Consider the following 27,319-nt stretch of genomic DNA (forward strand, 5'->3'; position numbering starts at 1 on the left):
TTTTTGCGCAATTAATACGGTTATAAAGAAGAAATATTGCGCAAGTAAATAATACTCATCACTTGACTTCCTATACAAAGGCAAAGTTTTTTTTTTTTCATGAACAATAATTCCTTCACAAACATTTGAGAGTGTGATACTATTTAGAAAGAAGATTACTACTATTTGAGAATATATAGGAGTGCTATTTGGGACATAGGAATACTATTCAAAATATAGGTAGGAGTAATGATCGCATGATATGATGATAGAAGAATTTTGTTAAAGACATGATAGCAAGTTCCAAGAGTACATGCAACCAATAGAATTGATAAATAAGTCATGATTGCATGGCCAATATAATTTCTAGAAATAGACCAGCTACAAATCCAAAGTGAAAAACACATGTTAAACAGAATATGAGAGAAATATATGAGCATTTGAGTTCATTCATATCCATTAATTCTTCATATAGGAACTCAAATTTCAGTAACCACTCCAAATATAATATTAAATACATGTCTGCAAATTGTCTAATACCAATTGATTCCATGTTGTTGGATGACCTCTTTACCATCTTATAATGTAAAAGAATTAGACACTCTCATTGAACCTGTCAAGGTGGTTAACAAATATAATAAACCATCCTATCTTATATAATAAACTATATACTAATGCAGAAGAAAATCAGTAAACAAACAAAGATTAATATTCACATACCAAATTATTTATTCAACTTTGCCAAGCTGAAGGATAAAAAATGACAGGAGAAGCAAAATCATTTGTTACAAAAAATTGTTCCATCATATTGGACCTGAGTAATAAATAGAATCACATGTCAACTCCTAAGATGGTCAAGGAAAATGTTAAAATCAACTCCTAAAACTTTACCTCAGTTTTGAAGTGATTCCACCTTTGATTCCACCTGTTTTATTGATCTCATTCATTCTACCACTTTTTTTCATATATAATAACTACCTCTTCTATTTAATCTTCATTTCCTCCCATCACCTATATTTGCTACTACATATTTATCAACATTTGCCTTTTCACCATGTCTTGCAACTTCTTAAGTAAAAAAATAAATAAGGCAGTGAGTCTATTCTATATGGACAGAAGACATGTAACAGGTGTAACTTTTTATTCCAATTGCAGGGCACTGATGTTAAGTAGACGTGAATGTTAAGAAAGTAAGTAAAAATTTGATGTAAATAGAAAGTTATAGAATCATCATATTGAAGCTAGGACAAAATATAGAAAATGTGTTAACACCTTTAAGCAATATCTTATAGTACCTAAACATAGTCTTCCATACAATGCTAAACTGGACGTTAACTCAATCTCCATAGAAAGAGTGTTTAAGACCAATTTTTTTACATAAATAAAAAGTAAACAAAAAAGGAGATAACACAAAAAGTAATTAAGTGAAAGTAAACATATATGATTGGTTGATTGGGTTAAAACATATATGATTAGAAATAAATTATTTCATCTTTGCCAAATCAATAATGGCCATTTAAGAAGTAAACAAAAATTTGATGTAAACAGAAAGTAATAGAATCCAACATATTGAAGCTAAGTGGAAACATCAAAGTAAATGAAAACATTCTATATCATTAAAAACACTTTTGACAAAAGGAATCAAGAGGATTCTTTAAAAACCTCTATTGAAAACTTGAAAGCTACACTTATGGCTACACTCATACAGAGAATAAGCACAATTTAAAAACACACTCTAGAGATGTAAAGCTCCCCACTAATTTCCTGGGACCTTGGTTTTCTATGCAAAATACATTTTCCACTATCAAGTGTTAGATGCATCCTTTTGTTAAAATAAAAACACAATTTAAAACAGGGAATTGGAGGTTCACTCATAGACTATGGTTATTGAAATTCGGAAATGTTAATTGTTAAGATAGACCATGTGATCATTTAGCAAATTTAAGGCATGAATTTAAAGTAAGGGACTACAATATTTAATGTGCAGTAAGGGACTTCGGATTAATCCTTTATCTTTTTTTCCTGAAGTTGAACTTTTATATTACCCTCTAAAGATGAAAAGCAACAATGATACACGCAAAATTAGGAAGAAAAACACAGGAAGAAAAAGAAGAAAGAAAATGGAGAAATTGAATAACAATTAAGCTCACTTGTTGGGATGGAACAATCAGAGCATGCAAACTGTCCAAGCAAATTAAAAATGTATGATGTAAGTATGCAAACTCAAAATCAATATGTTGTTAATATTTTCACTTCATAGCTAAAGATAAGCCTCAATGGTAAACTAAATTAATAGTACCTTTATCATCACACTGGGAGTCACTCTGCATTTAACATATAACACACACACACACACACACACATAGAAGCAAACAGGTCAGATTACCTGTCTAATTTTCTCAATACCAGTGGAAGCAATGAAATCAGGAAGCTGAAAGGGTTGTTTCTCAATACCATGTTTCCCCTGCCAAAACAATGACATAATTTCTGATGAGATAACTAATAACTTAATATATGTCAGCATCGACTATATAATGAAGCTAAGTAATATCAATCATTAAAAATTGAAGACGAATTCAGCCCGAGCATTAAGCACAATGGAAAGGCATCTGAAAATTCAAAGTAGAGCTATTAGCACCTTTGTCACAAATAAATGCCCATTAATATTATGCAAAAATGTCATATGACTATAGGTCCCAGTCATATAACATAAGACAAGTATGAGCACCATATTCCTAATCAATATACCAGAGATAACAAAAGAGAAACTCAAGGAATGCCCATTTCCAAACACCTACAAGTCCAGGGTTGGTGATTGCCACAGCTGCTCCGCTGCAAGCATCACATACATACATATATAAGAGAAACCTTATCGACGTCATCGTCCTCACCCTATTTCTACATCACTCATGCAGGGCACAACCATCAGACATGCTTGCATCATTAACCTATAATTATCATTTGCCATTAATAAAAAAATTAACCTATAATTATCCAGTCAGGATGCTGACTAACCTGCAAAGATTTTCTCTTTTGACACCAATGCCTTGGTTTCAAAAACATCACCAACTTTGGATCTGCTGCAGTAGCATCCCAAACCTGAAAAATGAAAAGGAAATTATGCAATAACATTTGCAAAACGGCATTGAAAGAAACGGAGACCCAACAACTTGAAACTAATTGTACTATATAAAACATTCTTATCTCAACAACATCAGGTCTTGAACTAACTTGTTTCAGTTCAGCAATTTTCATTCTTCATTGAAGCTGAACACAAGATTAAACTTTTTAAGAATGCATTTCCATAGGAATACAACAAATTTAGAATAAACACATTACGCATTGCTATACCTTTTTCTTCTTGCTCGTTTTCTTCATCGTCAGAGTCAGAATCAGAACCAGCCTTCTTTTTAGTAACTGCATTTTCTGCCACCTCGTCCTTCTTATCAGTTTCCTAGTAGTACAATAGAAAACCTTTAATCAAAACAATAAAACAAAGAAGTTGCAATGAGAAAAAGACAATTAAGAACAATTTATTACCTCTGAAGCAGCGACATCAGTGAAACTAAACTTCTCAAATATTTTTCTAAATTCTTCATCCATGCCTTCATATAGGTCTACCTTCTCTGGTAGATACTCAATTTCAACTTTCTCAACCACCTAAAAATTAAGGGAAAAAATAATGACATAAGTTTGGGTACTAAATTGAAACGCTAGCCGAGATATTTAACCAATTACATAAGCCATGATCTACTTCAATTTCTGATCTAACAACATATATAATTTCTGAAACACTCCACTCCACAACTGCCTCTTCCCTAAATCAAAGTCACAAATTGTCCCCAAAAAAATCCAATTTTTAATCAATCAGAAGAAGAATAGAAAAAAAAGATTATATGCTTCTGAAGCTAAATCTTACAAAGAAACTATAATATTCAAGAGAATCCATTATCACCAAATTCCAATTGCTAAAACATTGAAGAAACAAACAAAAGATTGAATTTTTCTCATTTCACACACAATTGTCTTTCTCTATCTCTCACTATGCTTAAACCCACAACAGGGAAAGTCTCAATGAAAAGATAAAAAGAAGAGGTCAACTAACTCTGCTAGCATGTGGATCAAGACATGTGTGAGAGTTTTCCTGGCAAAGCTTCCCCTTCCTCTTGCTGAAACTGTGCTAATCCTATTCAAATATAACAGGCAAAGTTAAAGCAGGTTCCCTCTTTCATAGAGCCTGCAAAAAACCAACACAAAAAAACAAAAAAACAATTAGAGAGATTAATATTCACAAATTGAGAAAGATGAAATCTAGAAGATGAATTTCGAGATAATCACCATCCACCATAACCAGCACACATCACCACCACCTCTAATCTTCAACCACCATCCTCACCAAAAAAAAAAAAAGCAACAGAAAAAAAAAGAAGCAAATAAATGTATAGAAAGTAAGATTGAACCAGAGGAAAGAAGGAGAAAGAAGCTCCGTCACTGCCGTCACCGCCGTCGCCAACCACCGCCGTATTACCGCGAAACGCCCCCGGAACTCTATATCGGTTGGAACTCTCTCTTCCACGGCCGGAATTCTCTGTCTCCCGCCGGAAAATCTCTCACTCGGCCACTCCCTCACAGGTGGTGGTGGTGGTGGTTGTGGTTGTGATTGTGAAGGACGAGATGGAGGGTGAGAGAAAGAGTTTGAGAATGGTGAGGGTATAGGATTGGGGAATTGGTAGATTCTTTCTTAACAGAGAGATGAAATTTGTGTGCTGAACCAAATCTGTGTCCTCATTCAGTTAGTTTACTTCCTGCCATCTTATATTTAGTGGAGCTTTCCAATTGGTGCAAGGAGAGGTCCAACAGAATTGATGCAGGCTGAATCATTGCAACCACATAGAAGCTTCTAGTTGCCAACATGTGATTTTCTAAGCATATATTAAGTGCCAATTAACTATTGGATAGAACATTAGGGTTACAAAGGACAAGCAAATTAGGTTAGATGAAATGGAAACCTAGAGGTGGTAAGTTATGATTGGCCAATATACAAAAGTGTAAAGAGTTCATTGGGCAAGGGATGAGAGTTACAAATTGTCAAAGGAATTAGGGTTTGGAAAACAACTCATCCTTTAGTATAAGTAAGATATAAAAACACAAAGATAATTTTTTTAATTTTATTTTACCATCGGTATCCAATTATTTATGACTCCAACGATTGGGGTTTGTTGGATCTTTGTGTTACTAGACCAAGTATATTGACGAGCATGAGTCTTGACCCAATTCAGAACACAAACAATTATGAATATAAAATAAATTTTACTTCAGGAAACAAACATCTTGAAATGAATTCTATAAGTTGAAACAAAATTACTAGTACATAGTACACTATAAGAACATGTTTGGAAACGTGGCGAGAACTGAGAAGCACTGAAGTCGCAGTGAGTCTAAAGCTCCCTATAAGGCAGCTTTTTCATAATCGCACGGAGCCAACGTGAAAATTCGTCTTTCTTGCATTAATTTCTTCATTTTTCTTCCTTATATTTATGATGATTATTGATAGAAAAATTGCATTAGTGGCCAACAAAGCAAAGTAGTTACCGCGTGCAACATGTATCTAATTTGTTTGTCGACCCATAATAAATAAGATGGTACATATATCGTACACAATATTTGTTTTGGTGGATTATGTCGTACACAATATATAAGCACACAAATGACAAATTATAGTGCATGCTTTTTTTCCTAATAAAATATTATAAACCAATGAACGAACGTCAGCGTTTACATTGTACAAACAACCATGAAGCCTCGATACTTTAAAAATGACAAAGTATTGTGTCCGATATGTACTCGATACCGATACTCATCCAATATTTTCCGATACACGTCTAGGAGAAGTATTATATCAGAGAAGTATCGGCAATTAATATTATTTTTTAAAATAAAATATAACCAATACTTGTCGGATACTTATCTGATACGCGTATCGATTGAAAAAGTATTGGGCAATTAATGTTTTTTGATAATAGAAACGTAGAAGAGGAGACTGATACAATTCGTATTTTTTCTTAAGTATTGAATGTTAGAGTATGAGACGTTACCAACTATGTCTTTATTAGTTTTTCTCCTTGTCATGAATTGAACTCTGGACCTTCAACTCATTAACTCTTAACTCAATTAGTTTAACCAGTTAAACTACTCATCCCACCCCATTTTGGGTAGTACTTAACTTAATATATGTAATTGTCACTTGTTTTCTTATTTTGAGTAATTTGAATGTTAATTTTTATCATTATCGATTTTAGTTATGTTTATATATTGTGCATTTATATATTTAATTTTAAATTAAATTTTTAAATAACGTATCCCGGACGTATCGTATTGGGAATTTTGAAAATTTTCCCGTATCGGTGTCGTATCATATCGGTATCGTGTCACATATCAGGGCTTCATAGTCGTGCAGGCATAGTACAAAATGACGTTTTTCTTTTCAATTTTTTTATTATTTCAAATACAATTCAATTGGTTAATTAAAACTTTTTTTAAAATATAGACCTACAAAAGTTACTTTTTACTATTAATTAATATTATAAAAGATAAAAGATTTGCACTAAAAGAAGGAGTGAATCTCCATATTACCTTCCCTAAATGTGTGTATGGAGCAAGGTTAAACATCACTCTCAAGTCAATTATTCGATCTTTATATTTTGCTTCTGTCAGGGTGAGTGTGAAACAAGGTTTTTAGTAAAAGTTAGAATATACCTGACTCCTCTGTATGAAAGGAGTATATATAGTTCTCAATGTTGGGCCAAGATTGTTGATGGACATGTTTAATGTCATCAATGACTATTGGAAAACGGCTGAAAAACCATGATCAACAGTAAATGTTCATCATTCTGATGTCGGACGTTACGAATGCACTGAGCAAGTCGTACGTTGACCAGAGTTGAGTCTTCGTGGGCCTTTAGCTGTTGGACCTTGCTCGACGGTCAAAAGGTGGATTTCCTCAGCGATTTGGCGCATAAGCCCAATCCATAATAGTCTCTATTGATTTGAGTTTATTTATAAGTGTGAATAGAGTTGCCAAAACAGATTATCCAACTCATTTTAATTCAGATTGAATTACCCTCTAAACTTTATTTGATAAGGCTAAAAATTTAGTTTAAATATATAGACTTTGAAAACAATGCCCAAACCTAATCTTATGTAGGTTTGACGGATCGATCCATAATATCATTTTAAAAAATTACAATTGTTATTCGGCACTAATTCTCATACAAAATGTTCAAACACAATATTCTTCATGCAAGTTCTAAATTATCAAACAGTGTGATTTTATTAATAAGGAAAAAACATAAGGTAAAAGTACAATAGGTACTCAACTTACTCCAATAAAAAAAGTATATACAAGTACTCAATCTAGCAACCAAGACCTAAGTAAGATTACAGCCAAAAAAAACTATGTTCCTCTTAGACCAATTACTCTACTCAAACCAAGTATCTAAATATATTAATAGACTCTAATAGACGAGGGTACAAGAAACGAGCAAAAATATATAGAGTTTGCATAACATATAGGAGTTACAATGTTGTCAAAATCACCCAAACTACAATTGAAAAAATACTCACTATTTCACCCACCTAAATATTCAACTATTCCAACTTGCTGAGTTGTTAGATTAAATAGAGAAAAAAAATGATTAATTAGTTAGGAATTGGGTGCCACTTGGGCTTGAAGCATATAATCCATAACTCCACATACCATATGCTTAAATTCCACTCAGGAATCGAACTCCAGACCACTTAGTCATAGAGGCTGTTGGTGTTTTATGATGGACGCATTTTACTAAAACAAATATTCAAGCCAGATGTGGAGCAGAATGCTTCACCATCAAGTTCAAGCAAGATGTTGCATGGAATGCTTCAACATTGGATACCACATCCAGTGGGCCGGGCCTGATGTTTTTTTAATCTCGCGTGGAGTTCTATTTATGGAAATCTCGCCTTTTTACTTGTGCACCAAGCAGCACGCTTTTCCTAATGTTCTAGAAGGCGGCCATGACCTAGTTTTGTTTCAGAATGCATCAACTATTTATGGAAACAAAACATTTGATTCAAGAATATTCCTTGAAGTAACTTCTGGACCTGCTGCGTTTTTTGAAGCCCAATTCAAGACCTAGCTCGTGCTAGCTCAGGCTATATAAAGGAAGACTGAACCCTTGTGCAAATCACTGAAGCCGAAATTGAGTTTTACAAAGCGTGTGTTTAGGGTTATAGTATTGTTAATTGTGTTCCTCTTCTTGTATTACCTTGATGCAAGATTAAGGACTGTGTGTTACTGTGTTGTAATATCTCCGGAGCTTCTAAGCAAGAAGATAGTGTGTATGAACCATTCCTAATCTTTGAAGTACGGAATTGGTGGATGTTTTAAGAAGTGTGTCTTCATCTGTAAATTGTAACGTGTACGATCACAGTGGCTGTGATTAAGAGGAGTTGAGCGGAGGTTCTCATACCTAGGTGTGACTTAGGTAGAATATAGCACAGATGGTGATTAGGTGAGAAGTCATAAACGGGGCGTTTATTGAGGGCTTTGAACTAATACTATCATAGTGGATTCACTCCTGGATTGGTATCCCCCAGAGTAGGCTGTTATGCTGAACTGGGTTAACAAATAACTGTGTTATTCTGTTTCGTGCATTTTATATTTCCTTATTGTTCGTCTAGTTCAGTGTTGAACACAGTGTTGGATCATCGGATCAAACATACAGTGTTGGAGCATCGTGTTCAACATCGTGTTACTAGTGTGCCAGAATTTCAGAGGCTCTGATATCATCTTAGAATTGAGTATTGAGCATTCAACCCTACACAACCGGCTTGTAAGGTGCGGATTATCTCTAGTTTATAAACACATGTTCAGGTCATCTGACATCCGACGTGGAACTTTCGTTAATAGTTGATTACCTTCGTTATAGCCTGGGGCCACTATATAAAGAGCTTCCAACACTCGTTTTAATTATCAACTTCTTCCTACTATCAATGCTAAATAAAATTTCCTACACTTCCATGCTTCTCAAAACACACCTCTAGAGTTGCTAAGAAGTCGTAGTGAGCCTAACTTAGTTGGTAGAGACATTGCATGTAATATGTAGGTACTAAAGTTCGAACCCTGATATTCCTACTTCCTTAAAAGGTGCAATTTTAACCACCAAACTACTTAAAAAAAATAAAAATGAGTGCCTTTGATACCATAAAAAAAATCAGTGCCTTGCCAACAAATATCATAAGAGCATGGTTTAAGAAATCCATAAAAGAAACTTTTGTTTTGAAAATACAAGTAACCACTCACTAATGTAAGATATACACATTTTTGTCCCGTAAACTTAGTTCAGTTGGTAAGGATATCACATTTTATATTCGAATCACGGACACTTCACTTATCCATTTTAAGGCTGAAATTTCTAGCCACTGAGCTACCTGATAAAAAATAAAAAAAAATACACATTTTTTATTCAAAAGTTGCCTTTGATATGCTTAAATAATAGCAAATTTGTTAGGATTTTCTTAGAAATAAATACAGTAATAATAAAAATAGTGTAATAATGGAGAAGCATTTTGTAGATACTTGGGTCCCTTAACCATTTGATACTTGGGTTTGATCCCCGGTCGGTGCGTATAGAAAAACATTTGTTGTGAGATGTCAACCCCTTAAATGAATCTCAGTTACCTCGAGGAAATTAGTCTCTGCAGTTACGCGCGGAGAATAACTTTAGTTTAAAAAAAATAGTGTAATAATGAGAACATAAACATAAAATAACCTTTGAAAAATATTATAATAATAAATAAGTCTAAGTATACCAATTGTATCTATTTTAATCAAATAAATATAATGATTAAAAAGATAAATTGTAAACTTTTTTTGGCCTTGTATCGAAAGTCTTCCTGATAAAGGTGGTCAGACGGCGTGTTCTGTTAAGTGCAGCAGCAACGACGATGCAAGTGTGTGTAAATGAAAAAACTTCTGCTTGAGGGAGAACATAAAAAATTGAATGACTCACACTTGAGGGAAGATTGTTGTGGCAAGTGTGAGTTAAGTCACACATTACTTAAAAAAGTGGAGGTTGAACACTTTATAAGTGAGAAGACCCATAAATCTAATGCCATAAAATTTTATGTTAAAGTGTGGTGTCCAACTCACTTATATAGTTATTCTGAGTTCAATTTGAATGATCTTTCGGTCATCTGCTCGGGACCTAACAATCTTCCCGTAAAATAAAGATTATAAACTTGTTGATGTTAGATAATAAAATAATAGTCTATGTTATTGAGCCTGTTAATTAGTTTAGAATCCATTAGATTTTATTATATATTCTCTAGTAACCTTTTTGTAATAAAAAGTTATTGATATTTTATTGAAGCCCTAGCCGTCTTTCTCTTTTCTTATTTGTGTATTTCTGATTTTAATAGTTGAAATGACCGCTACTAGAGCTAAAGTTTATTGTTTTTTTTACGGATAGAGGTAAAGTGGAAATGAAAATTTTGGATGAAATTTGATCGATCACCCCAATTAGAAACGTGTATAGGAACAGAAAGACCATGCCAAATTTGGGCTTACACCAATAGTGACTTGTATAGTGATTTTTATATTTTTTGCGAATTTGGTAAAAATTCGTAATAGACATTACTTACCTATAAGGTCACTTGAAATATGATAATCTTTTGAACATAATACATTGGTCGAATATCTTAGCATATATAACCACTAACTTCACAAAACAACAAAAATGTTGCAGAAAGTTGGGAGACTAAGTGTGTCGGGGCATGGTCTTTCTAAGTGCAAACATCACTATATTTCAATTCAATGGGGTTATCTAAAACCTTAGGGATTATCTAAAAAATTAGCCTTACGTTTTTAGCAATCTGATTAATTATCATTGAAGTGTAATAACCTACCACGGAACCCAGCACAAAATAGATAAAAATCATTTACATCGGAGCATTTTGGAGTTCTGGTAATTCGGAGCTCAATAAAAATAAAAAAAATATTAATAACATTTGATTAAGAATGATTTTTGTCCGAATTCGAAGTGATTGACATTCGAAGCAATTTATCATTAATTGAAATTCAATTACTGTATTTGAGCTCAATCTAATGAGGATTTAATTACTTGTTATTTTTTTTCATTTTTCATAAAATTCAATTAGAGTTTATTTTTTTTATTTTTTTGGTACATAATTAGAGTTTATTCATATCATGATAAATGTTTTTGTCCGTTTCTTAAGTAAAAAAAAAATTGTTTTTGTCAGTTTTATAAACCTTGTTGACTCTTTTACACATACTAAGAAAAGTTTGTAACATGTGTGCTATGTTAGATCAAATATAAGATACTAAAATTTTACAACGCGGCAAACAAATGTTCGAATTCCAACCATGAGAGGTGTTCATGTTTAATGACTTATTAATAATGTCTTGAATAAGATTATTTCAAGTTACATCTAAAAAAAAGATTATTTCAAGTAGAGAGAATATAACCCAATTTTTTTTGTTGGTAATTTTGATATATTTTAGTCATGAATATATATTACTAAGACAATTTTGATACATCTAATTATGAATTTTCATCTCTCAAAGACAATTTTTTTTAAAAAATAATCTCAAGATAAATCAATATAATAAGGGATATATTTTAAAAAAAAATCGAGTAATTTGAAATATGACTTATTTTTAGGGACAACTATTTTTCTTCTAAATGGTGCTTATATTTAGGCACAATAGTATACATTCCCCTCTCGTATTCTTTTTTAATATTAACATTTCACTGTATAATTCTTTTTTACAGACTAACTTTGAAATTTCAAATATCACATTTTTTAATTGAAAAACGAAAAAGAAGAAATGAAATATTTCATTTTTGACAAAAAGAAAGAAATGAAATTAATTATGAAAAGTCATTACCTCTTATAAGGTACGCATGATGGTGTGATTATATACGTGTTCCACTAAGGTCACTAATTAAGGGTGTCCGTTAAATCAAGGTATAATTGCACAACAGATATATATTGGTGGTTCTTATTCATACTCTATACTCATATCTTGATTAGGGGTTGTAAAAAGGGCCACGTCCACTAGTACTAGCTAGTTAGGTTTTGCAATGAAATTCAATTTGAGAATTATATATGTATGAGTTTGTCCTAATTTTGTTAGAGAAAATCAGCTTTGATTAAATGTGAGTAGAAATTTTATACAGTTAAAATTCAAGAATTAGAGTAAGTTCAAAGGTAAAGTCATGCTTAAAATTAGACGAAATTTTATGCAAATAAATCAAACGAGCGAATTCGTGTGTAATTATTGTTAGACTTTGATCAGATGACATGAAATCAGAACGGTGTTGCTTTTACACCTAAAAATCAACATTATATGAATTACCGTCCTGCCTACTTGTAGGCTTAGGGTAGTCATCGAAAAGACCTTCTTCTTTTACTGGCTTGGGAAAGACCCGTAGGCTATGGATCTCACTATTGGAATGGGACTATAACCATACTTTCATGGTCTAGGTTAATGAATAATTGTTGATGTCGAAGTCAAGAAGAGAGTAATATAAAATTCAAAAAACCGTATAAATATACGATGTTGATGTCAAAAATTGAGTAAAATAATAAATTTCTCTATGGCTTGTTTGATTTGATTTACATGGTGAAGACGATGTAGCTTATTTTTCACCCACCACATGCACTTCAAAAATATACTTCTAAAGAAAAGAAAGAAAAAACACAATTTTTCAATCTATGTGGTTGGATATTCTTATTTTATGACCTAACTTGAAGTAGCAATTTTTGTCTTTTCATGTTTGTTAGTTTAATTAAGTGGAGTGAACTAAGGGTAAGGAGGGTTAAATCAAAGTCTTGTTTGATTTGATTTACATGGTGAAGACGATGTAGCTTATTTTTCACCCACCACATACACTTCAAAAATATACTTCTAAAGAAAAGAAAGAAAAAACACAATTTTTTTACCTAGTTTAAAAGTATACTTCTAGACAAAAAAAAAAAATAGTTATTTTCCTCACTCAAAAATATACTTTCAAATACTTTGATTTTGTAGAAGTATAGGAGGAGGAAAAATAAATATCCTATAACATAAACTATTAATACTCATTTTGGTTTCATTTGTTTTTGTTATTTATTTTAGATATACATAAACTATTACTTTGACATCCCCTTTTATTTTGATATTTATTTTACCATTTTATAATAAATATTAAACTAGTTAGAATTTTCCAAAAAAAAAAAGAAGACATATATTCGTTAACATAAATTGAAGATCTTTTACTTTTAGAGTGTAGGATCATGTTGCCATGCCTAATAATATTTCCCAAGTTAAACCTTTCATCATTCTCCACTCACATGCCATAGTATAAATAGGGGTTCTCCAAGAGAATGAGACCAAGTCATAGTCCAAGAGGCAAAAGAAATAGAGTGTGGGAATAAAGACAAAATGGAATCAAGTCATGTTATATCCATTACAAATGAAGAAGATAGCAACAACAATATTGCTCAAATGAAGAAAGAAACAAACACTCATATTGGAAAAAATAAAATCAACTGTTCTTTTGTTCCAAGGGACAACAATAAGAGGAAGATAAAAAGTGAACATGACATTAAGAAGATGATTCATAGCATCAAAGTAGGACTCTCACTTGTTTTGGTTTCACTTCTTTACATTATAAATCCTCTCTTTGATCAAGTTGGTGAAAATGCAATGTGGGCTATCATGACTGTTGTTGTCATCTTTGAATTCAATGCAGGTATAAATATATACTTTCACTAGCTATAACATATATAATTAAGTTATGAAATATTACTTCAATTCATATTTTTTGCATATATATAGTAATGCAACTTCTTTTTTTCACAAAATTTATAGCGAATTGGATTTCCTGCTGTAACTGCGTCATGCAGTTACAGCTCTCAGCTATCGGATTTAAACTATGGCTGAGATCATTTTACTATGTAATTTAACTCTGCGGTCTAGACCGTTCAATCTCAAATCAACAGCTAAAATTCATTACTGCGTTCAACTGTGTGAATATTCAACTTGATCCAATTCATAGTAATGCCTCTTGATGAACATGTTATACTTAATTAGGAGCTACACTTGGAAAAGGCTTCAACCGTGGAATAGGGACTATTGTTGGAGGAGGATTGGGATGCTTAGCAGCAATTTTGGCACAAAACATTGGAGGAGTTGGCAACTCAATTTTCATTAGTACTTCAGTATATATCTTTGGTAAGTTCTTGATAAATATCTTACCATTATTTTCTTGTATATAGTAGTAATTAGTTTGAAGTGCATGTGATTAATATATAACATAAGGTGTGACATATATATTATTATTACAGGATCATTTGCTACATATTTTCGACTAGTTCCAAAAATAAAGAACAGATATGATTATGGAGTGGTGGTATTTATGCTAACATTCAATCTAGTAGTGGTATCTGGGGCACGTCCAGGAGTTAAAGTTTGGGAATTAGCAAGAGAACGTTTATTGACAATCCTAATGGGTTTCATTGTTGCTATTTGTGTCAATTTATTTGTTTATCCTTTGTGGGCCAGTGATGAACTTCATGATTCCATTGTCTCTAGATTCCACCATCTTGCAAATACAATTCAAGGTATTATATTATATAATATTCTCTCATAATATATTATATAGTTTATGCTTTTTTAGTTGTTGACATATCAAAACAACAATGAAATATTTTCATGACCAAATATGTGGTCCCTATATCAACCAAAAGAGACATAAACAACAATTACAACAAAAGTTGGAGCTGATCAAGAGTTGAGGAAAGAAGCAAAATACAATATCGAAAGAACTTAAACTAAATTTTAGTTCAAGTTCATTATTCGATCTATGTGTTTTCATTCATTTCCACTTTTTTTCTTCCAACTAAACAGATCCTAAATAAAAATAAATAGGTATCTCTAAAATTTCGGTATCTTATATGGTCGCTTCTCTCAAACACCCGAATTCAATATTCTTTATGTATTGAAGTATCACATTATTAAATTTTTCAATCTATGTGGTTGGATATTCTTATTTTATGGCCTAACTTTTGAGAGTGAAATTTAAACTCAATGACAATATAAAAAAAATACATATATTCAATATATATATATATGTATATAACTTCCTAATTATTTTCTATATATATAAGAAAAAAAATCTATGCTGGCCAAAATATTTTAACAAAGACTGCCATGCTCAAATATAAAATTCTTCTATATAATGAATGAGTGGATGAGATTACATCATATATAACACTATACTATAGTTAAGCTCAAAAGAAGCTTATGGTTTTTTATTTTAGGTTGCTTAGAGGAATGTTCAAAATCAGTCAAGGAAAAGGAAAATCAACCCGATGCTACCAACTTCACAGTTTGCAAGTCAGTGTTGAACTCCAAGTCAAAGGATGAATCATTGGTAATTACTAGTATTTGCAATTTTTTAATTTAAGTTATGCTTATAATTTTTTATTGAGAAATGGAATCAAAATATATTACTCTCTTTTTTTTAGGCAAATTTTGCAAAGTGGGAACCTTGGCATGGAAAATTTGGATTTTCCTACCCATGGGAAAAATACTTAAAGATTGGAGAGATTCTTCGAGAACTAGCTTCACTCATTCTTGCGTTGGAACGTTGCCTCCTAGCCTCAAAAAATGTACTTATTTATTTTACATTCAAGTGTTTAAAAATATTTTTAGTCACAAAAAATATATCAAAATTTACTTAACACTAGTAAAAAATTGTTTTTCTTTATTATTGTAAATACATCACTTTTTATTTTTGCCTGCTTATTACGTTTTTTTAGTCTTTATAATATTTGTTTATGTTTAAATTAGTCAATAGAACATGTGAACCATTTGATTTTAGTCACTCAAATATGAACTATGTAATGACTAAAATTAATATGTCACACATAGTAAATTGATTAATTTTAACGTGAACAAATTTTAGTAAATAAAATATAAATGTGAACAAATTTTAAAACAAAACAAAAATAATCAAAGGTAATGAAATTATATTTGATGGGCTGATTATTTTTTTTTTGTTTCTTAAGCCCACTGCAACTTTGAAGCGATCAAAAGCCCAATTAGAACAGTGTGAAGCAATTGGGTCAAGGGTTGTTTGGACTCTACGAGAAGTTGGAGATAGCTTGAAAAAAATGAGAAAATGTGAAGAAAGGGAAAACATTATAGCTAAGTTGAAAACAACTAGAGAAGAGTTGAGTTTGGTGATTTCAACCTCCAATATTTCAGAATTTGAGAATGGTGAAATGCTAGCAATTGCAAGCTTGGTGTTTTTGCTTATGGAAGTGGTTGAGAAGGTAGGTGAATTGGTTATAGAGGCCGGGGAACTTCAAGATAAAGCCGGTTTTCGCACCCGTGTGACTCCAGTCTCTTCATAGATATATGATAAAGTTGGCGGTAGAAAATCTAGATTTCTATATGTATATGTACATATATATGAAGTTATTAGTATTAAGTATTAACCACTCAAGATTTTGTCTCATAAACTATAAATGGGCTTGAGTGCGTTATCTAATTTCTAAGTTCTAAGTAATTGACGTATGTGTCAATATAAAAAAAAAGGTAATTGACGTAGTATATGATACAAATTAACCGTCTTTGTACCATGATAATGAAAAAAATAAATAGAAATAAAGGCTTAAATAAATATTCTATTTTCTATTTAGCAAGTTGCACAATAACAACAGCATTGTTGTAATCACCAGCAACAATAAAATTATTGAGCTCATCCACATAGGGTTCAAACAATGTGCACTGAATCTTATGCCTCAAAACATCACATCAGTTATAATTTCTTTAAGAAGAACAAAATAATTTAATAAAACAATTCTGGGATATAGAATCACTTTATTCCTTTAAATTTCAGTTCATGTTTCAATTCCATATCCACACTCAAAGAACAGCATTCAAAGAATTAAAGGTAAGAAAAAAAATAGGCAATGTTATTAAGATAATAACAAACACATATGAATGAAATGAAAATGCAAATGAGAAAGAAACAAAGAATGAAAATGAAAGAAGAATGAACAATGTTAGAAATTATTAGAAATAAGTATGGGTCTAAACCATCCTCACAAAACCGGCTTGTAAGGCGAGGACTGCACTTTGTTTATAAACACTTGTCAAGGTCATCTCATATCCGATGTGAGACTTTTTAACACAATTTTTTTTAATGAAAAGAAGACTCACTTAATAGTTCAGTGAAGATATGATTTCAAAGATAGGTGGAAGCCGTGTCGCCTTTATGGCCATCATAAATTCCAACAAAGAGTGCATCAATGCCAACTTCAACTTGGCACTTATCTTCCATATCCCTATTTGCCTGAACCGCAGCCATGGAGAATTCGCCGGAGTAATACCTACCTAACCAGTGGCCTCGACCACGCCTGAGGGTCTTCAATTCGATGATACTGTTGATATGGTCCCAAAAAGAACATGTTTTACAAATGGAAGCATGATCTTGGGTTTTGACTTCTTGAAGAAAAGAAAAGGTTGAAGGAGAAAGGAAAAGGATGAATGAGTGCTGAGAGTGTGGAAATAAAAATCTGAATGTGGTTGAATGAATGAATATTGAATACTAGTATGTATCTATGTATGTATTTATAATAATGTAACTGAAGATCAACTAACTTATAACAGAAAATGAAAAGCCTCAACAGAAATAGATATAAACTAACTTCTCCACTTTATAATGTAACTGAAAATCAACTAACTTGTAACAGAAAATATAATTTGAATTCAAATTGAAATTGAAATTGAAATCCTATAAATATACTCCCAATTTTACCATTTGATTTTCAGTATCTTTAATTTCTTTGTCAATGGAGGTAGTGGTAGATTGAGGAAACTTAGAAGCACTCCCTCTAAGTTTGATTTTTGACAAGTTGGTAGAGCGCATAGATCACATTTATTTCAGTGTGTTATGCAAGAATTGGTATTCAATCGCAAAGTTTATTTATCAGAATCGTCAAAAACAATGTATTGCCCATGCTTATGATTCCCAAAAGAAAGTGTAGAACAAAGAAATGTTTATATGGGATTTCAACCAACAAAACTTACCACTTTCAACTACAAGTACATCATAGCAAGAGGTTGTGTGGTTCGAGTCATGGTTGGGTTGCAAAGATGGATGAATATTCAAAGGTACAAAAATAACCCTACTAAATCCCTTCAAAAATCTATTTTGCAAAGATGGAGGTCATTCCTAATGTTGTTTCATCTGGGGGGCTATAATCATTATGTTGATAGAGCATATCTTGTAGAGTCATTGGAGGGAGACTTGTTTCTTGTAGGAAAACACATAGCTTATCCCGATATGGACGATGATGAAAACCTACCTAGTAGTGGCACCAAAGAATTTGAAGTGTATAAGTCGGTTTCAACTTACAAGCCGGTTTTGTAAGGATGAGTTAGGCCTCGATATTCGTGACAATTGATAGTTTCAACTTGAAGTAGCAATTTTTGTCTTTTCATGTTTGTTAGTTTAACTAGTATTGAGAACTTGTGGAACACATGAGGAAATTGTTGAAACAATTATTGTTAGTTACAATTAAAAAATTATTGTGTTTAATGAATGTCTATTGTATTTGTGCAATTGATCTTACTAGTAGTTATTGTTGTAATCTATGTGATCGAGCTGCTAAGATTATGGCAGTGTTGGTAGTTTATGTGTATTTTGCTGTTCAAAGATTTGCTGCTAAGATTTTTCCTTTTTACTATTTATGATAAATTACATGGGATTTGACCCTATGATTCTTGTGCATGTTAAATGAGAGATCAAATGCAAAATTTTATCTTCACGAGGGGAAAGGCCAATTGTTTAACTGATACTATGCCTCGTTTATTTGGATATGTTTCTGAAGAATATTTTGGATCTGTTTATTACTATTACTATAAGAACACAATAATAAAAGAAAATGACTTCAAATTTAAGTTTACTTTTGATGTTATCGAATACAATGTTGAGTAGTAAGTATGGCTCACGCAAAGTACATAATGACACTCTCAAGTAATGTCATCACTAGTTGTAACCTTTAGTCAAAAAATATAAAAAATCACACTAGTAGTAACCTGTATGATTTGGAATCATTCAAATAGATCTTGAAACTTGAACTAGATTACATGCATCAATCGATTTTAGAGCTGGTCACCGTTTAACTTAAATTAAATCACAAACGTAATAATATTAGTATAGTTTATTATTGGATTTAGACAGCTTCTCAATCGCCCCCCTGTATTGCTCAAATTTGTCAAAATATAGTACCGGAAGCATGCTTCCGCCTTCCGGTAAACCCCTGCATTTTAGGGGTACGAATTGAGATTGTTTTTTTAAGACACGGTATCTGGTCCAAGGACTGACTAATCCGAGGGACATCAATCCCACAACCTACTTGTGGGATTGTCCATTTAAAGTCAGGGGTTTTTTTTTCCTTCTATATAGACTGGCCCAACACAGGAAGTGGAGCAAACTCTAAGGAGAGTCTTCACCACTAGACCAACCCTTGTAAATTGTCTTGGATTTAGGAGCAAAATGCAAAGCATCACATTTAGGAATTACTAGTGAAACCAAGTAACCAACAAAAAATATATAGTATGTACAAAATGTAACAAAAAACTTGACATAACTTCCACTACTCTTTTCAAGAGCAAATGTCACTTGAGATTTGTATATGCTTTCTGATACATCAAGTGTATATCTCAGTGATTATTAATTTTCTATAAGCTATTTGCTATCCCTCAAATTCACCATCCCAACATTAATCTAAAATGGAAGACCACTACAAAGTGGGTCAAAACAATCATTTTGCATGAATTTTTGTCAACAAGCATGTTCAATTTAAGAAAACATTTTCTGTTTGTATTTTCAATTTTAACTAATAATTATAAACACTAATCTTTTTCACTTTATTTCAAATTTTCAAGGATTTGTACAACATAATAAAACTACTAGTTTGTATAGTTTATGATGTATACAAATCTTGAAAAAAAAAAGAAATAAGGTGAAATTAAAATGATGTGTTTATAACTTAGTAAAAATTGGAAAATGGAAACAACAGACATTTTTCTTAAACCAAACATGTTAACTTTTTTTGCTTTGTAACAAGACAGGGCAAACTAACAAATAGTTAGTTGCAACAATTAGTGAAACTGACCGCAAAAATGGCAAATTTAGCTTTGAACTTCATGTCATTCACCGATGACAGAGAATGATTGTTTGTGGCGAAGATTTGTATATGTTGATTTTCTGCAAACTGTCTAGACTATTTATAGTGAAACTTGAGAAACTTTTGTTGTATTACGCTCCGAAAAAGCTTTCTTCTTGAGAATAAGAGCATAAAGAATCTCGTTCCATGAATCAGGAACACCGGGGAGACACCAATGGCTACAGTCTTGCCGTTGCATAGAGACTTTGCCCTTCGCGAGATAGTAAATAGATGCATGGCCGTCTTTCCTCCGTTCTGACATTTGTGTGATATTAAGTAAGTCCAAATTCAAAACATTGGATTTATTCGCGTGTTGTGACAAGACATCGGTGACGGTGCTGAAATGATCGTCAGACAGTGCCGGCAAGGAGCCTAAATCCGGTAGTGTTTCCGAATGACAGCCACCGCCAGTATTCCAATCACCACCCCTAATACATTCACAAAGAAAGTAATGGTAAGCAACAAAACAAGATCAGCTAGACAGAAACCAATCCATTCAAATTTCAGAATTTCTACATTGACAACAAGAATAACCTATGTAACATTTAAAAAGTAACATAAATGAGATAAAAAGTCATAGAAGACTAAGCACGTGTCTGCTAAAAGGAATGCCCTTAAGATGCAGAAAGTTCTGTGTCTTGAGTATTAAAATTTGTGTCAAACTTATATAGAAAATTTAGTCAATAAACAAAATTATGTAGCACCAACACTTCAGATTGAATGTGTGCATTGTCTGACAGGTGTTTGTGTCGAAACTGACTCACGTGCTTGTACCAGTATCGCATCCAGTGCCTGTGATTGTGTCGGTGATTCATAGAACAAAAATGCTTGCCAAAAACAGTAGTGAAAGGCAAGGTCCTCTAAAACAACTATGTAATAGTAAAATTTAGTTAAGCTCACACCAATATCATTTCATCAATCCTAATGTGTTTATTGGAGAAGGAATGATATTGTGATCAAATTTTGCATTTAAAAACATATAACAGACAAACTTCGATCAAATAAAGAGAAAAGTGCAGGTAAGTTTGATTGAAAATTTAGGCAAACCTGAAATGCACAGGAGCATAAGTTCGGAAAAGGACATATGTTTTGTTCCTGTTTACTTCACGAGCAATCCAATCAACTACTGTCTCAACTGATACTCTGAATGCATTGTCTATAGACATGTTCATCTTCACTTTATCCCCTATTTGGAAGTAACAACCTCTAAGCAATAAAAAAAGACCAAAATCAAACTCACATATAATTACAATAACAATAGTCTTCATATAAATTCATTCCTTGCTAATAATAGTGTCCAGCTTTTGCATTGTTCAACGAAAAGAAAATAATATCAATCTGCTAGGATAAGGTAGCACTCGAAGATTGAATTATTAAGAATAACAATCCATCACAAAGGAACAATGATAAAAAGAAATCCTTACATTTTGACGGTCTTCTCGTAATTCCACCAATGTCCAGCATTGAGAATCAACACATCTGCATCTCTCCACCGATGAGAATTCCAGTCCATATGATCCACTCTCAAAGTCAATCTTACCCCATGAGGTGCCCCAGGAGGAGGCCGTCCTTGAACTACTAAATACGGAGACCTATAGTATTCAACCGTGCAGTTGAAATCTGCAAACTTGAATGCCAAGAAGCCGGTGTGTTTTGAAATTGGGTTCCCGTTAACCTCATAGACAGAACTCTTGTTTGTAACAGCAGAAGATAGCATACAAAGTAGTGATTCCCATTGGTTCCTTCCAATCGAATCACCAACAAAAACTAACCGCTTGTTTCGTAAATTTTCCAACATCTTCCTTCCATCGAATCTGTTACAAGCAAAACAAGAAGAAAATAAACATGTTATATATTTGGCACATGCCATGAACTAATTTGCCGTAACATAGCACTCTGTATTATATGCATAAACAAAATACTCCATATGAAGCAAATTAAAACGCATACAATTGCAGGCACACGAGAAGAATGCCTATGTTTGGTATGACGGTGGGTATGTCAGAATCACGGTGACTTACAGTGACTTTCCAAAAAAGCTACACTATGTAGCTTCTACAAAATCACTTATCATCGTGATTCTGACACACTCATCGTGATACCAAACATACATTTAGTTTCACTGTGATTCTGACATACTCATCATGATGCCAAACATACATTTAGTAAAGGTAGAAAAGTAAGAAAAAAAAGAATAAACTGTCAAATTAAGAGTAGTAAACATCAAAACAGCTTAACCCCAACTTAAAAATTATTCCTTTCTTCCTTTTGGAGAAAGAAATATAGACACACTAATTAATTGCTAGGCTTGAATTAGACGCCATTGTCTATAGTTAATCATAATGAAAATAGCAACATAGTTACATAGACAAGGACTATTCAGTTTCACTAGAAGAAAACCAAAAAGGAAAAACCATAATCAACTTCATACCAACAAGCAACACCTTTTTAAACACATTCAACAACCTCAAAAAAAAAAAAAAAAACACTTCCTAGTACAAATTCATAAGAGTGACCCATATATAAAAAAACTGATTTTGGAAAAAAATATATATAATACAAGGAAGCTTATGAAAGGTGATATCATAAACAATCAACTACATAAGACAAAAACTAAACATTGATACTAAGTTACTAACCAATAAACAAAAAAGAACTTTTTTTGGTCATCAATATCTTCTACCAACCAAAATAAAAACACAAAAAAAACTCCAAAAACAAAATCAAACCAATAGGGTAGAAAATATGAAAAGGGGTTAATCCAAACCTTGGCAAGTTACAATCTTTAGGTTGCCATCTCCACTTAGTATAGAAAATATCAGGTCTACCATTCTCAGAGCAACGAAAACCTCGATCCAAGAAGGAACAATTTGAAGAATGATAGAGTGGATAAGTTTCATCCCAAACCCAATTTCCATCAAACACATGACAGTTATCACCTTGTTGAGTCAAAAATTGAACAGGATGAGGAGAAGGAGAAGGTGAAGGAGAAGAAGAAAAATGGAATGAAAAGGGTTTTGTTACTTTAGAATGAAGAAGTATACCCTTATAATCAACATAGAAGAAACAACCAGTGAAGAGAATTGAAAGAAAGAAGAATCCAAGGATTGCTAAAGAAGGTTCTAATGGGTTAAAGCGTTTGAATTTCTTGAGAAAATCCATGTGGGTCATGGTAGTTTTTTTGTTTTCAGAAGAAACATTTGTTGATTGAGTGAGTGAGTGTAAGAAGAAGAAGAACAAGAACAAGGTTAAAAGTGGGGTCCACACTAAGAAACAAAGAATGTAAAGAGAAGCATTAATGAATGGTTGGAAAAGGTAAAGTGGTTTTGTTATGGAAGTGGTTTTTGTGAAGATGGAAAATAGGGAAGTTTTTTGATGTGTGAATGAATGAATGAATGAAGTGGGAGTTATAAAAAAGGAAGTTGGGGATTGGTTTGTGTTAAAGGGTGTGGGATTTATTGGTATTTATTTTCCCCTATATTTTTGGGGGAATGGGCGGCAATTTATTTTATTTTATTATTTTTTAATAATAATTTTTAATAATAATAATAATAATAATAGGGTAACAGCTATTTTGGTTTTTGAATATGCAATTAGCTGAAAATTTGATTTTTGATTCAAGTAAAAATACAAAATAACTCACTTTCAAATGGATTTTGGATTTCTGACTAAAACAAAAATATAAAATAGTTTTTGATTATGCAAATATGTTAGTCATTATAGTTTTTGGCATTAAATATGATTGTTAACTCAGTCAAAAAAGATGATGTGGCAATCCTGATCCGAATTGCTATGTAACGTGATGATTAAATAATTCAACGGTTTAAGCTACTGAATTTGATCTATTGGTGAGAGGTTTAAATAATATGCCAAAGAATGTCGTATGTTCGATCATCAGCTTCATCGTAAACAAAAAAAAATCCAACCGTTTAGATTAATTTTTTGAATTATGAATAAAAAATTCTCAAAACATTTCCCTCAAAAACAAAAATCACTTCTCCCTCACTGTCTTGAAATCCATCATCCTAGCACCATTTAAAAACTCATTCATCAACAACTTAATCAACAAATCAAATGTGTCTTTCATAAATAAAAGCCTCATTTCACAAAAGAAACCCAGACCATGAATAGAGAGAAAGTGAGAGCAAGAGATAGACAAAAAATTGGAGTGGATACTATAGGCAAAAGAAACATTAGAAGAATGAAGAAGGAGAGATAGAGAGAATATGTGGCCATCACCGATCTGGTGCAACAACTCATAAAAATAAAATTGAAGGGGAAAACAAAAAAAAGAGATAGGGAAATGGAGATAAATTATATATGTACCCAAAAAGCCAGATAAGTACCAACAGAGATAAAAACATGGAAGAAAAAAGTTGAAATCACAGAGATTTGTATGGGCCGTGAATTGCTTGAAACCCATAAATCATTTGAATTTTGAGGGAGATGGGTGGAGGGGAGATGTTTTGGGATTTTTTTTCATGATTTTAGAAAGTTAATCTGGACCGTTGGATTATTTTTAATCACCACTTTGTTGTGTTCATAGGAAGAGTCAGAGAGCATAACATTAGCATTTTTGAATGAGTTAATCGTCATATTTAACTTTAAGGATTAAAATGACTTATGAATTGTGGAGTTAAAAATTATTTTGTATTTTTGTTTGCATTAGAAACTAATTATTTTGTATTTATGTGGCAACATTTAACATTTACAAATTATAATCACTCCCTCCCTCCCATGTATGATTAGCCAATTTTGATAGGTCAATTTCTCTAATTTTGTGAATTCTTCTCTTTCACATATAAATATTTGTTACTAACTAGCAATACTCTTAAAATATTAGTGATAAAATAAAATACCAGTGGCATGATAGTAGTATTAATTAATCTTATAAAAAAAATTATTAATTAATTAATGAATCGTGTGTGGAGAGTGGAGGGAATAAATGGAATGAGAATGGGAATGGAATAATGGGTACCATTTGACGTGGAAGTAACCATCTTTTCTTATTCTCTTCTTCTAATTTTCTATTTCTATCTATTTTTCTCAAAAAGAAAGTCCTAAGCACGTCCCATTAAATAGGAATTTCCTTTGTGACTCAAGCAGCATAAAATAATATAAGGGTAGGAGAAAGAAGCACCACAAAATAATAAAAATGGATTCGAATTGGAAACCACAAGTAAATAAAAAAAGGTACTCCCTAAGTTTCAACGTATTATTTTTATTTCTTTTCAAAAATTCAATATGTTAAATTTTTAATATGGCATTAATTTTCAGGAAGTACTACTAGCTACTATACCATACTCTACCATGTTTAATTTCCAACACATTTTTTATGGGTTTAAGATATATATTCCACCAAATTTATGCAGGGCAACTTAATTTAGACTCTATTAAATATAAAAGCAAAATGGTAGAGGTTACTTTCCCGGATTTCCGCCCCGAAATATTTTCGGGAGAACTTTTCCCTCCATTCCCATTTTCATGCGGAAAAAATATTCGACTTTAGAGCTATAAATAGATAATTTTTATGGGAAACTCCGTTAACAGATAGACATTGACATCCTTAGATGTTATTATTTATAGTTAATTATAACCTTTTTTAAACACATTTAACAACCTAAAAAAACACTAAAAAAAATCCTAGTTCCTAGTACAAATTCATAAGGGTAGCTGATAAAATAAAATAAAAACTGATTTTGGAAAAATATATAATACAAGGAAGCTTATGAAAGGTGATATTATAAACAATCAACTCCATAAGACAAAAACTAAACATTGATACACCAATAAACAAAAGAACTTTTTTGTCATCATATTTTGAGCAATTTCTACGAACCAAAATAAAAACACAAAAAACAAGTCCAAAATCAAACCAAAATGGTAGAAAATATGAAAAGGGATTAGTCCAAACCTTGGCAAGTTACAATCATTAGGTTGCCATCTCCACTTAGTATAAAAACTATCAGGTCTACCATTCTCAGAGCAACGAAAACCTCCATCCAATAAGGCACAATTTGAAGAATTATAAAGTGGATAAGTTTCATCCCAAACCCAATTTCCATAAAAAACATCACAGTTATCGCCTTGTTGAGTCAAAAATTCAACAGGAGGAGGAGGGGGAGAAGGTGAAGGAGAAGAAAAATGGAATGAAAATAGTTTGGTTCCCTTAGAATGAAGTAGTATACTTTTATAATCAACATAGAAGAAACATCCAATGAAGAAGAGAATGGAAAGAAAGAAGAATCCAAGGATTGTTAAAGAAGATTCTAATGGGTTAAAGCGTTTGAATTTCTTGAGAAAATCCATGTGGGTCATGGTATTTTTTTTTATTCTTAGAAAGATTTGTTGATTGAGTGAGTTTATGAAGAATAAGAAGAAGAACAAGAAGTAGAACAAGAACAAGGTTATAAGAGGAAGAGAGAAATGGAGAATTCTAAAGTCATATATTTCAACATTCTTGTAGCTACTAACTAAATAAATATACTTATGAAAATTGTCTATTTCTTTAATTCTATAAATCGGGTATATTTCCTATAAAACCGTAAAGACTAATCTTTTAAATCTTGTGAAACTTAAACGATGACAAACTCTTTTTAAAAGTTTTAATATTGTTGCATGTTCAAGTCAATTATCACATTCAAAATATTAGTTAAACTATACGAGACTTATAGCATCTCATCTAAGTGATGTTATATGAAATTATCTCATTTTAATCGTACATGATTCTTAAGTTTTAAATTATCTAATCTTAATTGAACAAGTAAGATACTTGAAACGCACGAAATCGTTGTTGAGTGACCAGAGGCAACCCGTCCGAAGATAAGGGGCTATTGACCTATTGTAAATGAAATACAGGTGACATGATTAGAAAAAAATTACTTAATTAATGAAACGTGTGGTGAGTGCAGCGGAATGAATGGAATGAGTATGGAATAGTTTGTACCACACAATTGCCTACAATTAGACGTGGAAGTAATTCTCTTCTAATTGTCTAAACCTATGTATGGTATTATATTGGTAGGTCAGAATCACGGTGATCCACCGTAAT

The 27,319-nt window shown here is 32.1% G+C and overlaps 3 protein-coding genes across 16 annotated transcripts; 1 reads left to right on the forward strand and 2 right to left on the reverse strand.

Moving 5' to 3' along the window:
* Positions 1–242: 242 nt before the first annotated feature.
* On the reverse strand, positions 243–4,816 carry LOC123889218 (splicing factor 3B subunit 2-like). Of its 13 annotated transcripts, XM_045938454.1 has the most exons (12): positions 4,318–4,814; positions 4,085–4,216; positions 3,520–3,639; positions 3,331–3,433; positions 2,995–3,078; positions 2,790–2,811; positions 2,618–2,684; positions 2,366–2,443; positions 2,130–2,160; positions 871–990; positions 700–793; positions 243–592 (listed from the first exon to the last, which is right to left on the reverse strand). In XM_045938454.1, exons 3-10 carry the CDS (start codon positions 3,580–3,582, stop codon positions 974–976), a joined length of 465 nt encoding a protein of 154 aa, XP_045794410.1. In that variant the 5' UTR covers positions 3,583–3,639; positions 4,085–4,216; positions 4,318–4,814; the 3' UTR covers positions 243–592; positions 700–793; positions 871–973. The 13 variants fall into 13 exon arrangements, 7 of the variants coding, with proteins under 7 accessions (XP_045794410.1, XP_045794407.1, XP_045794411.1 ...); XM_045938451.1 differs by having other exon boundaries at positions 871–2,160; positions 4,318–4,816; XM_045938455.1 differs by lacking the exon at positions 871–990 and having other exon boundaries at positions 4,318–4,813.
* Positions 4,817–13,404: 8,588 nt separating this feature from the next.
* On the forward strand, positions 13,405–16,810 carry LOC123889932 (aluminum-activated malate transporter 2-like). Its single transcript, XM_045939454.1, has 6 exons — positions 13,405–13,775; positions 14,117–14,257; positions 14,371–14,646; positions 15,346–15,458; positions 15,553–15,696; positions 16,096–16,810. Exons 1-6 carry the CDS (start codon positions 13,466–13,468, stop codon positions 16,441–16,443), a joined length of 1,332 nt encoding a protein of 443 aa, XP_045795410.1. The 5' UTR covers positions 13,405–13,465; the 3' UTR covers positions 16,444–16,810.
* Positions 16,811–19,610: 2,800 nt separating this feature from the next.
* Positions 19,611–27,200, reverse strand: LOC123889772 (protein trichome birefringence-like 10). Of its 2 annotated transcripts, none has more exons than XM_045939265.1 (4): positions 26,183–27,200; positions 21,693–22,082; positions 21,316–21,474; positions 19,611–20,696 (listed from the first exon to the last, which is right to left on the reverse strand). In XM_045939265.1, exons 1-4 carry the CDS (start codon positions 26,584–26,586, stop codon positions 20,330–20,332), a joined length of 1,320 nt encoding a protein of 439 aa, XP_045795221.1. In that variant the 5' UTR covers positions 26,587–27,200; the 3' UTR covers positions 19,611–20,329. The 2 variants fall into 2 exon arrangements, with proteins under 2 accessions (XP_045795221.1, XP_045795220.1); XM_045939264.1 differs by lacking the exon at positions 26,183–27,200 and adding an exon at positions 23,036–23,779.
* Positions 27,201–27,319: the final 119 nt, after the last annotated feature.

This window comes from Trifolium pratense, linkage group LG6, assembly GCF_020283565.1.
Source record: "Trifolium pratense cultivar HEN17-A07 linkage group LG6, ARS_RC_1.1, whole genome shotgun sequence".
Lineage (NCBI taxonomy): Eukaryota > Viridiplantae > Streptophyta > Magnoliopsida > Fabales > Fabaceae > Trifolium > Trifolium pratense.